Source organism: Amblyomma mixtum, chromosome 3, assembly GCF_055824585.1.
Source record: "Amblyomma mixtum isolate Tamu chromosome 3, ASM5582458v1, whole genome shotgun sequence".
NCBI classification, from domain to species: Eukaryota; Metazoa; Arthropoda; class Arachnida; order Ixodida; family Ixodidae; genus Amblyomma; species Amblyomma mixtum.
The window spans coordinates 206,324,770-206,337,163 of NC_143014.1; the positions used below are offsets into that span (position 1 = coordinate 206,324,770).

At 50.1% G+C, this 12,394-nt stretch overlaps 1 protein-coding gene across 3 annotated transcripts in view; it reads right to left on the reverse strand.

Annotated features, from left to right (window-relative positions):
• The window catches only part of LOC149353418 (uncharacterized), an 84,746-nt gene that overhangs the window by 28,160 nt on the left and 44,192 nt on the right, over positions 1–12,394 (reverse strand). The window contains exon 1 of one of the 3 annotated variants that reach the window (XM_089582543.1): positions 933–3,422. The exons of the other annotated variants lie outside the window; for them this stretch is intronic. Within the exon in view, the coding sequence (XP_089438669.1) occupies positions 933–986 (54 nt within the window). The 5' untranslated portion in view covers positions 987–3,422. Of the gene's footprint in view, positions 1–932; positions 3,423–12,394 lie in introns of those variants that run through there. 3 annotated transcript variants of the gene reach the window in all.

Genomic DNA, 12,394 nt, shown 5'->3' on the forward strand with positions numbered 1-12,394 from the left:
CATATGAAGGGTGTCACGTGCTCTCGGGAGCCCAAACTGTACCTGCGTAAGCTGCTGTGCATGTTGAATATCTCAAACACCGAGAATCTGGACAAACGCTTCTAGCGGGAATTCTGAATCTTGGTACACCCAATTGATTTCCCATGGCCGTCCGAACGAGTAGGTGCGAACGCAGCAAGTATTTTTAAGTCAGTTTCGCAGCCCGTGAGAAGTGTAGGCCATCAGTATCAATATATTCCCTCATCATCTCACTGTACTCTTTAGTTTTCTCTCAATCGCAAATGAAAATATTCGCATTCAGTTACAGAGTGTTCGCTACTGCCGACCGACCTATGGCGCTAGTTGCCGCTGTACAATAGGGTGATAAGGAACGCTGCATGGAGGCACCCTAATGCACAAGGTATGCCCCTAAGTATAATCATCACCATCAGGAAAGCAAGGCACGTCTTATGCAGAAGGTTGAAATATGTCACGACAGGGCGCTCCCAATCCAAAGTATCGGGCACTACCAATACAGAGTTGTTCGATTCAACTGTACAATGTTCGCTGCAGATTTAGGCTCTGAGCATGCGCAAAACAGGTGCTGTTTGGTTATAACGACAGAAACATCGCTCGGTATGTAGGCTAATTAAATAAAATCGACAACCTCACGGTCTACCCTCATCTGAATTAGTCGAAAATAACAAGCATGTGTTATATTTTCCCTATTTCATGACCCATAAACAAACCCTGTACGGGCGGACAGGTAGCAGTTCAGGCCAACGAAAAGAAAGATGAAGTGAGGAGGACAACTGCAGTGGCTGCCAGGAGGCATTCGTTTCGATGGAAAGAAACAAAAAATAAAGCTTTGTATCGCATCATGTCGCACGCTTTCCAGTAAAACGCATTAAGCAAACCGGCGAAGAGTCAGGCAAGCCTCTTGGCTTCCTTACCAGTGGCACGTAGAGGCAGGGCAGATTCTGCCCTTCTTGATCCGTGGAGTACATCTCTGTTGCGCTTCGTAACTACTGGGAGCATTCAGACGTGCACACATGCACTGCGGTCAATGTCTGTAGTCCTTTCCGTAATGCGGAAGTTTCCAAAAAGCATCATCACCGCAGGTTGTTCAGAAAAAGGAGAATAACTCGACAAGGCATGGCCATTGTTCCGGCGTTCGAAGTCGCAGTAGTGTTTCAAATAAGCAGGTCAAAAGAGAAAGCACATGGAAAAAAAAAACGACAGTTACGTTACTCGTCCACTTCGTTGCAGCTGTCGTCCACCGCTAGTTGCCTTGAGACTGCGCACTGTCCTCATCGTCACATAGAGTCTGCAGGAGGTTTGTACGATAACAGCTCGTGCTCCGTGGGAACCACTGACGCTTTGACAGGCTACTTAGGGCGGAACTCTGAGAGTAAAACTTGCGAGCTGAGCAGCATAAACTCACGTGGTCGCATCAGCTCCGATCATGGCTGCCAGATTTCACCTTAGGAATGAAACACATTCACACTGGATGTCGGCGCCGGTGAATAAATTTGCAGCGACCGAAAGCGACGCTATAGGTTTAAGATGAACATGATTTCTAGATGGTAGCTGGCTATATTGCCACTTGTCGCAGAGAACTTCCGACAAAAAGCTGTCTTGGAAATTATGACAAAAAAACTAAAGCGAAACACCACGGCAGTGAGGTTAAAACCCACGTAGCAGTTACTCAGCAGCGTCTGTAGGTCTCGAAAAATGAAGCAGCCCTAATTCTACGCCTGCAGCGTCTGCTACTTGGAATGCGAGTGAGGACTACGGTCTGTGATCTCAGAGACAGCCTGTCCGAAAGAGTTGTCGCGAATCAAAACGAAAGTTATGCTGAAAATGCCAGCGGAAAAATTCGATTCGGTAACGGTAATCGAGACATTCTAATATATGTTCCGCGCCACGCCGCTCTGCAGTGAATGAGCCAAACTCAGAAGCGTAGTGAGCTCGTATTAACGATTTAAAGACCGATAATGGCGGCCTATTAAAAGGGCGCTTTTTACTGCTCTTGCTTCGGCTTTTCTCGGGATAAACTAAGTAACGCTAACCACAAATAGCGCAACCATAAATAATCGGGCTCAAAACAGGGTATTTAAACTGCGCGTTCCGAATGCGCAACCAAAGTGGAGAAAAAAATTGGAGGCACTGCACTCATCATACCGCTCAAAGCATCAAAATTCTCCCCATTACGTTCGGACGCTCTGAAATATGGGAACTCCAGAACGTTCGAGCGTTCAGTGTGGGACACAGACGCATGCAACAGTGAACTGCCAAAGTACTCGTAACGCTCCTGACAACAGAAAAGCCGCAGAAGACAAAGCTGATTCGGAAGCATAAAAGCCAATCAGTCAGCGTAGATTTAAAACAGGTGTAGTTATACTGTTAGACAACACATATTAAATCTAGGAGATGAGAACACAGTCCGTACCAAAGAAAGGCGCTTCCTAACGTACGTGTTCGGCGGCGAACAGAAAAACAGATGAATTCTAGTATAAGCGGCTAACGCTTGCGCTGTGCGCAAATCTCGGTGCCTATATTTTGGTCATATCGCAGTTCATTACTTTGACCGACTCTGTCCTTGAAATGCCGGCCACAAGAAACGGATGCACGCCCTAGACAGCACCAACGGCTGTCACAAGTTAACTAACATTATTATTGCACAAACCAGAGCAGAAGACATTCTTGCCAAGCGAATATTCGACGGGGAGACAGCTGCCATCGCAAGAAAAAGCTTTGACTCATCAGCGCGACCTCAGCCGAACTCTTCCAGTAGACGAGCGTAGTCAAGGAAGTACGGAACACGACCGGTGCTCCTTCGGGGCTTTGTCGCTCACGTAAATCACGGCAGGATAACAGGGCACGATGGAGAGCTCGCCGAATGACGCAGGTCGAAGCCAACCATACCACGTCGCGTGTCCCGTTCGCGTCGACCGAGCACTCCGATGGGACAAAAGCCCGGGGCCCACACACGGTGTCGCTCCAAACCTCGTTGCTGCGATCAGCTCGCGACGGCTAATCCACACCTGAGGAAGAGCGGGCGGCGTATGGTACGCGGCGGACGCACAGAGCAGAAGACACCAGCCCAATGACAGGGCAGAGGAGAGACTGCGACGCCAGCGGCGTCGTCTACGGAAGGCGCGTCATTCCGGCCGGCCGGCCGACGACGCATGGCAGCGGAGACGGGAATGAGGGCATTCCCGGAACCCTCCTCCGGGGCCCCCTCGGCAACGCTCGGACAGACGCTCGCAATCCGATCGTGACATCTGACCGGTTGCCCGGCCGTTCGACCTCAGCAAGCAGCAGCAGCAGCAGCCGCCGGCAGCGGGCGGAGCACAGTGGCTTCGAGAGGGAGGAGAGACAAGCCTTGGACGAGCGCCACTTCCGCCGCTCTCTGCAGTGCGCGTAGCTATGCGCGCGGAACGAGCGATTGAACGGAGAAGAGACGGGGGTGGGGGAGGGGTGCAGGCCAGCCGGCCTGGCTGAAGCAAACGCGGGCATCTCGCCGAAGCAGCAGCAGCAGCAGAAGCGGCAGCGGTTCCGTCAGGCCGTTGCCGCAGCGGGAAAAAAATTTGAACCAAAGAAAGAAAACAAAGGCGACGGGCGAGGAGGACGAACAGGCTACCGGAACGTCGTGTTACGGTGATTTTCTTCGCGCGACAGCCAGGCTTCGAAACAGGGGAAGGAGGAGAAAAGGTCGTTCGTCGGTAAACCTCTCCTTTGTTCTTCTTTTTTTGCCACTCCCGGTCATAGGCGAGAACTTACGGCGTAGAAATGCGGCAGTGTTTGCCTCCCCGGCAGTCAAGGGAGCAGGTAAATTTGACCCGCTTCCCTCCCATTTCTTCCTTTGTCCAAACAGACGAATGTAAACACACAGAGGTGCCGGAGCACCAAAGGCACCCGGTCTTCCAGAGCAATGAGGCTGGATAAGGAAGTGAAAAAGAAAGGGTGGGGGGGGGGGGGGGGGGCGGTCGCGTGCAAATAAGCTACACATGAGCGTAGGAGTCAAGTCTGAACATTGCGTTTCAGATATCCCCCACCTTTTATTAGTTTTTAGCAAAAAACGAGCTGACATGGCAGAGGGTAATAAAAACGGAACAGCGAAGCCGCCCATGTGTATAACCCAGGTGCGCTGAACGACAAATGTGAGCGGTGCTGCAGAGGCCGCAAACAGGGACGCGCCGCTAAATCGACGAAGTGGCGTCGCAGCCGGATCCGCGTTGGTCGCCTGACCTAAATGCTCTAACGCAGCAAGGTCAAGTTTAACGAGCTCGTAAGACTAACGAACGGTGCTGAGGAAAGAGGGGGGCCCGACACCGGCGCCGTGCTGTTAGCGAGGAGACTAGGGGCAATTAGGGCGGTTTACACCCAGGAACGCGACTTCAGCTGAGTCGGAGGAACTGGTTTAGCCACGTCATTCGTCTCTCTTTAACGTTCGTAGCAGAGCCGCTACACGGGAAATCTTTTGCGTCTTCATTTTTACTAGGAACTGAAGAGGTTCAATAAATACTGCTTTAGTTTCGTCCAGAAAGTTTCAACAACTAAAAGAAAAAGGGATTTTCGTGGTTTTGTCGAAAAAGGCCTATCTCTCTGATGAATAGCTGAATCCTTCGAGAGGACGCAGTTGTACGCTCTTCACTAGTATTTAGTTTTTCATAGATGCGAGCTTTTGACACAAATTACACCTTTTTAAACATTGAACCTGCGCATTAGGGATGTGATGACTTGGGTCGATAACGCGCCGTCAAACCCAAGATCAATTTTATTCCCTTACGATCGCAACTCGGAGATCCATGTAACTGAGGGATCGTGACTGTGATCTCGCGCGCTGCAGCATCGTCAACCCTCTGAGCGGCAGCGGGTACGCTCCGAGCGGCCGATCTCAGTTTCTGCACCAAGTAGTGAGAACGTCGCGCTCTGGTACCTCTTCACACGCCCTGGCAGCAAGCACAGAACCAGCTGATTCGGAGAGTTCGGTAATGTTAAGAAAAATTTAGAGACTGTTCAAAGGAACAAAACAACAGCGAATGTTGTACCTTCCGGCAAAGCCTTATTTAAGTTATCCAGCTCGACGGTACAGGACCGCCTTTTTGTAAAAATAACGCGCTGAATGGACCAGACGGATGCAATAGGACGGACAACGTCTCTCACCTCATTCCAGTGCGCGTCTTAAATATAAACTCCGGCCTCCTGTCCGCGATACCGCACCCGTAAAAGAGCTCACAGCTTCGCGCCACCTATAATATGTGCGCATATTATAGGTGGCTCGCCTGGACGCTTTTCTATTTAATTTGTAACATTACATTTGGTCTCATAAACCTGTGATCGGAGCCTCCAAGAAAGAAAGCAACAGGAAAAACGGAGCCTACGCATTCGCCGACATTTTAACCCCAAGGGCAGAAAAAGGGAAAACAGAAGATTGGGTGCAATTTTCTGCTGCAGATTTCGGCTGAAGGACCAACTGAGCCCGTCTCTCGGCTGAAATAAAGTGACACCCTCAAACTGCGGTCAGTAGATTATGAGGCAGTCGAGCTCACGAGTAGAACCAAAAGTAAACGGAACACGCGGTCCGGAAATTACTCTGCGCCGATGTTCAGTTAAAACCATCCAGGACACAGTAATTTTCGGCCAACTTTCGCGCGCCAGACTCGGAAGCACCACCCAGTTGTACCGGACCTCCTACGTAAACAATTGTTACAAATAATACAGAAGCTTCCCCTTACGTCGTGGCGGTGAGCTAAGAATTGCAAGTCCTATATATAAAAAAAAAATGCGCGTGTTCGTCGATACCATTGCACCAACTTCCTTCTCGCTCTGGCCACACAACTTTCTCATTCTCATGCACCAACCTTCACGTCATTAGTATTTCTACGTTCTTGAAAATGACTACGCCTTGCTGTTTTTAAATCACAAATCATCTGTCATTCATCCAGTTTACTGGGGCTGGAGGGACTGTCGTCCCTGACAGTGGGCTCTTTAAAGCCTTACACCGGGCTATAACATTTTTAATAACAGATGGCATTGAAAGGTGCGACGTTCAAACGAAAGTCCCGAATTTCCTCTACCAAGCGACATTTTAGAGTGCGTGATGTGAAAATATCATTTATGACGCACTAATGTCAAAGCAGCAGCCTGAAAAATTGCGGAATACATAAAAGCACGATTAAAGCAAGGCAGTGATTGAATTTCAGACCTCGGAAGGCGTTCCATCTGTCGATATCCACTGTAGAATAAGAGATGCTTTCGGGGATACTTGCAGATGACGAATAAGAAACAGCCGAGTACTATGTGGCTGTCGAGATAGCGGCAGGACTGGACCCGCGAAGCGAGCGTTTCTGAGACAGTAATAAGGAACGGAAGATACTGCCGGGACTCCAGATAAAACTTGGCATCTGCCACAGTTCAAATAGATCAGCCACCTGCATCACCAATTAAGCCGCACTTCAGTATAGCAGCATCGCCACAGCTGATCTGCGAATTTTTACGCGCTACTGCACGAAGAACAAAAACAATGCACAAGGGCTACACGTATGGTGGTGTTGCCGACAAGAAGACCCATAAGTAAGAAAAGAACAATAGCGCAAACAAAACGAACACAAGAGAGGACCACACAGGACTAGCGCTAATATGCACCATCTAGCCCAACAAAAAGTTCTTCTAAAAAAGACCCATAAGATTGTGGTATTCGAAGCTTTTAGCGTAGCGGAGACGTACCATAGCGTAGACGTCAACCGGCTTACCGGACGCGGGCTGCGCACGAGTAGTAGCCCTCCTGGTTATGCCTTTGCGCATGCGCAGGAGGCGTCCGATGAACCAGGATACGTGTCCGCTATGCTAAAAGCCCCTATTTTCTGTGCGGGTCAACGTGCCTAAACTGCGAGAGACGCCGTACTGGAAAGCTCCGCATTAAATTCGACCTCCTGGGGTTATTTAACGTGCGCTGACACATCACAGAGACTTTGGCATTTCGGCGCCATCGAAATGTGCCACAGCGGCCGGGAATCGAGGCGGCGACCTTGAGCCCAGCAGTCGAACTCTACGCGCAGTCGTCCGCACGGCTGTCTAGGGCGATTGAACGCCTCCCTGCCTCACAAAAGAAGTGAAATTTTTAAGCAGGCATTCAGTTCTAAAGCCAGCGCTTTCGCTGGAGTGAAGCAGCATAGATGTACGACTCTCCCTGGAAACTGCACTGTACCAGTTTGAGAGCAGCTGAGTCAAGATTGCACTTTGTTCGCTCCGCAACAAGCCGTTTCAGCGCTCTACAGACAAGCGTGCTGACGTCTGTATACACACTGAGCCACAGCGGCAGGTAGATCCAGAAAAATGGACTGCAGTCGTCGTTCGATCGCTCCCTTCTCACACCGCGCACGCAGTTGTCCCGCTGAACCCGCAACAGTGCACGTGCCTTTGGCAACGCATTTTCCATTCGCTAGCTGCAATCGGGGTCGACCGAGCATTGAAAGGCGTGGTCTCAAACCTGGCGGCCCGATGCGCCCGACTGATTCGCCGAGTGTTCTGCAGGGTGCCCCGGTCCGGGAGGAGCGCGGTCGTGGCGCACTTGGCGATGCTCGGCTGCCCGCACTTGCCCCCCTCCCCAACCCACCCGTCACGCGCTGTTTCGGCTCGTTATGAAGCGCTACACAAGCAGACCACAGGACGAGCTTTCCGTTTAGACGGTGATTTTTCTTATTTTCCGTCTTCCTCGCGGCTATAACTCGGTTAGTTCATGCACGTGGTTGTCTATAACAGAGGAACGCAGCAAACGTTCGCCCGCAGTCTGGGGTCATGTGCACGCGGGTGCGCCGAACGAACTGACTCATCGTTGCGTAACAGACGGTCAGATGCTTGTCACGGGCATGAACTTTCCTCTTACTTTTCGCAGCCGGCACTCGTACCACCTCACCTTGTTTTCGCTCGCGTAATCAGCGTTCGACAGAGTCCATGGAGCCCTTCTCCCTTAGCATAATCCACGCTGCTAAAAAAAATTGTCCGAGTTTAAGGCAAAAGCTTCTGACAAATTGTTGCCGTAGGTTTTCCGTAATCTGTAAAGCGTAGGTACCGTAAAATGATTCAGCCTCCGTAGAAAAAGTAATAAGGAGCGGTGGTGTACGAATAATGGAAGCTACGTATGCAATACGGAGAACGGCTGTATCTATAATGTGTACTCCGTAAGATCGTACGGAACATCTTATTTTTGAAAGCGGCTGTTCCGTAATTCCTTTCTTTTTGTTCTTTACTGCCTGGCTTCGGCTGAGGATGACGATGACGATGCACAAATACAGAGGCACGCAGGGCACAATGTAAACACAATAACAAGATTATCAGTGTTTCGCTACATTATTCGCACGTGGTTGCTCCCCTTTAGATGCCCCATTTCTCGAATCCTCGTCGTGGGGCCAGTGGCGCTTTTCACTGATTTCAGTTAAGTTAATTTCAACCGCAGTTATAGGCAAATGATTCACACAATTTAGTAGGCTAAGCTGCTGATAGTTCGTATTATCGGAACAGTATCAGTGCGAAACTACGGTGCTCCCGGATCTGTAATACAGGAGCGCCGCACTTGCCTGAAGCCTTCAGTAATGGACAACCTGTTGTTTTTGCATAATAACTTAGGATGATAGTTCTATGCGCTGTGTCTCTATATAACAAATTTTCCATCTGGAAAGCAAGAGCTCAATATTCAAAGGTCATTTCAATATATTTATTTTGTTGAAAATATTTCTTTCTGTGTCGTCGCCTCAAACTGTACTTATAGCAGGTCGGGCCGGGCCGAGCAGGGCCTCCTGCCTGTAGCGTAGAGCCCGGGTAAGGCACGGCCTCAGAATTTCAGCCCGTGCACAGCTCTAAAACAGGTTCCCATTTATCCTTTCCCGTCCCACTGACCCGACTCTGACTCGACACCTCCCCACCTGAGTCGGGCTAAGCCAACCTACTCCCTGCAATTCGGACAGGACACTGCAGGAGGAAGTCCGCAGCAGCCTGCATGAGTGAATAAATGGGAATGAAACGTTATTGTGTCTCCATAGCTGGAGCTCATTAACCGGATTACGACGCGTGTAATCGTCATAAATTTTTCCCGAACCCGCAGTACCAAGAAATGGAGGGGAATGACTCCAATACGGCGACCGATTCATGTGACTTGGTGAGGCAACGTCTTCTGCTATTTCACGACGCCACTCGAACGATCGAACAGTGTTGCAAGGACAGTTTCACTTTGTTTAGAAAACGAATATAGTAACACAGGGTGAAAAAGGATATGGTCGTTGTAAAATCGAGTAAAATATTCTTTCCTTAGTTTTTGGAGCTTCGCGCATGGGAATAAAACGCGGTTTTCTGTGAGCCAGTCTCCACATTTTTCACACAGAGGTTTGTTTTGTCAGTAGGAAGTGCACAATCTGTGTGTGTCCAATGCGAAGACGGCACAAAATTACTTCGATGAAGCGTTCCTTATGCCCGCATATTTTCATTCTCCCAAGATGGGTTTTACGTAGCGCGGTTTGTTGTTCATTATCCCATGCCTTCTTTCATTTATCCTCCGAATTACGGTGTATTAACTTCATGCAGTTTCTACGGGGCGTGTTAGACTTTTTTGGTTCTGCCTTTGCGTGTTTGCGATGCACATGTGTCGGATCTCTCATTACCACTTATTTCAACGTGACTTGGGACCTAGCATAATCTTATCACATGCCCTTTTTTCGTGTCTTTGTTTTATTGTGTATGACACTTTCTACTAAGTGTTCAACTCCATTTCCGGACTATAGTGCTGTGAGTAGGCTCAGGAAATCAGTATAGTTTCTTGCTGTTTTTGATGTTCTCATTTATAATTTTACCTGGAGGTACACGCCCAGCACAACATTCAGCAGTAAAAACTGATGCAGAATTCGGCAGACATTATTTTCCCCATTTCCCTTGCACTGATGCACGTCCGACAAGCGTCGCTATTTCGAGCCATGTGTGTAGAGTTCTGATGGTGATAATGTTGAATTTTAATGGTGCGGTCAAAGAGAGCCATGGCACAGGGTAATTTCGTTACACGAGAAGTGGTCAAGGGCGCAATTTTAAAGCATTTCAGCACGAGAAGCTGAGACCCATACCATGGGGAAATCAGAAACCCGTTTTATCACCGGTGGATGCCTGGCGGAATGTGTAGAATTTTCTGTAATTTGCATATTTTTTCTTGGTGGGAAGTATTCTTTTAGTACGCGCCCGTGTGGCGTTAGCTTTTTTTTTGCGAAAACGTGTTAATGTGATGTCACATGCCGAGGGGAGGCTGTACCATGGCTAGAGTGGATTGTTTCTTCGGCCAATATCGGGAAGGGCGCCGAAATGGGAAATAAGTCGTATTTGAAAAGGGGTCGGAGGAAATAGTCTCTTATTCTTTTGGGTTCAGAGCAAGTGTTTCACTTTTCGTGGTCATTTATAAACTTGGCTTGTTTCGTGCGCACCCCGCAAGCGCGGTACGCGCGCCTTGCGAGTGACCATCGAATCACCTCCTTACCGTCGCCGTCTAGTACGAATAACTTGCAGGAGCAGAAGCAGCATTAAGAAGAGGAAGAGACTCGCATTGAACCGCAACTCGCACTAGAATTTAACCATAAGCTAAGCCAGCTAAACCAGAGCTTAGCTTGCCGTAATTTTCTTCTTTTGCTTTCCCTCCTCCTGGCAACCGTCTTCTGCGTTCCAATGTCTTCCGGGAACCGTCCCATCTTATCCGTCTGTTCCCGACACACTGTTCGACGGGTGGTTTGGGCCAAGCGGAAACAAAGGTTCCGCTCCCGGCTTGGTGCTGTTTTTGGCCGGGCGTCGGGTACGGGATCACTGCCGAAACGCCCGTTGAGGAAGGAACTCTGTAAGGACATGGGAGACGGAGTAGGAAGAGGCAACCTGTAGAACACAGGTACGTTTTCGCCGTTTTCTCCTTTTCGCATGTCTCGAATGCCAGGTGGCCCACGGTGCGATGCGCACGGCACGGCTGGGACGCATTTATAACAATGGTTTGCGGAGTGGCACGGGCCTCGCGCACAAAAGAAAACGAAGCCCCAAAAGGGCTATACCTTGCCACACCCCTTCTACAGCGCAAAGATGGCGTCACGTCCAAGCAGGCCAAAGTTCCAGCGCGGTACGCTAGCTCCTCGATACACGGGCCGCGAGCTACTCGAGAATACTCCCATAATGCAGTACATCAAGAAGGAGATAATGACGAACGACGAGCCACAGGTGAGCAATATTCTTCCTTAGGCTCCTTGGGCAGTCGCCTGACACCTGCGCGCCGCCTTGCAGAGCCGCTCAGCACTCTCCAACATCGGGACGGCTCTCATACCTGGCTCCCGCAAACATGCCGCGAATGGCACCGGGTTTCGCCGCCTTGTTTTATACCCTTCCTGATACTCTGTCACGTCTGTGGTGTAGAGCCGCCGCGGTGGCTCAGTGGTTATGGTGCTCGACTGCTGACCCGAAAGATGCGGGTTCTATCCCGACCGCGGCGGTCGAATTTCTATGGAGGCGAAATTCTAGAGGCGCGTGTACTGTGCGATGTCAGTGCACGTTAAAGAACCCCAGATGGTCGAAATTTCCGGAGCCCTTCACTACGGCGTCTCTCGTAGCCCGAGTCGCGTTGGGTCGTTAAACCCCCCTAAACCATAAACCTTAAACTTCTGTGGTACTGAGCATGATCGCTGCGCATGCCCTGTAGACCGGCTCGACCACATTATTACTCACTATCACTTCTATTCGGAGCATGAACGGTCTTGTTTACTTTACAGGCTTTCCATACACTTCCGCAAGCCTAAACGCCACGGCCGTTGTGGCATGTTGTAACCGCAAACTCTGGTGGACACCGCCTAGCCAATCACTGGGTGGTTCAGGGAGCATGCGTTCTCGAGATTCTTGTGAGGTTTAGTGGGGCAGTATTATAGTAGCAGTTGATCGTCAGGTACTGTACAGCTGTCACTCCTGAGCCCCGGTGGGGCAAAAAATATGTCCTTGCTGCTCCCCCCCCCCCCCCCCCCCCCCCGCTCAAGTTGGCAGATATGGTGAATCCTGGTACTTCGGCGCGCCAAGATAGTGATCCCACGGACCAGCCCATGCCGCCTTGACAGCACTTCCATCACGCTTTCGTTAAAAAACTGTTTCACGTGGCCGCCCTCATCCCGAGTACGTGAAGTGCGCATCCACTATTGGAAGCAATCGGGCCAAGTCCATTCCCACTACGTCTTTAATCTCTGTCATCTCAACTCCGCTCCACGGATGGGTACGTGCGATAGACGCATAGCAAGGGCAAACCGTATAAATGAATGTACCGTAGGTCATTTGTTTTTCTTTTCTCCCCGCCTGCCCCCGAGTCTCCTTCTCCGCCATTCCTCGGCCTCTCCTCACGTGAGGTGGCTGGCTCTTT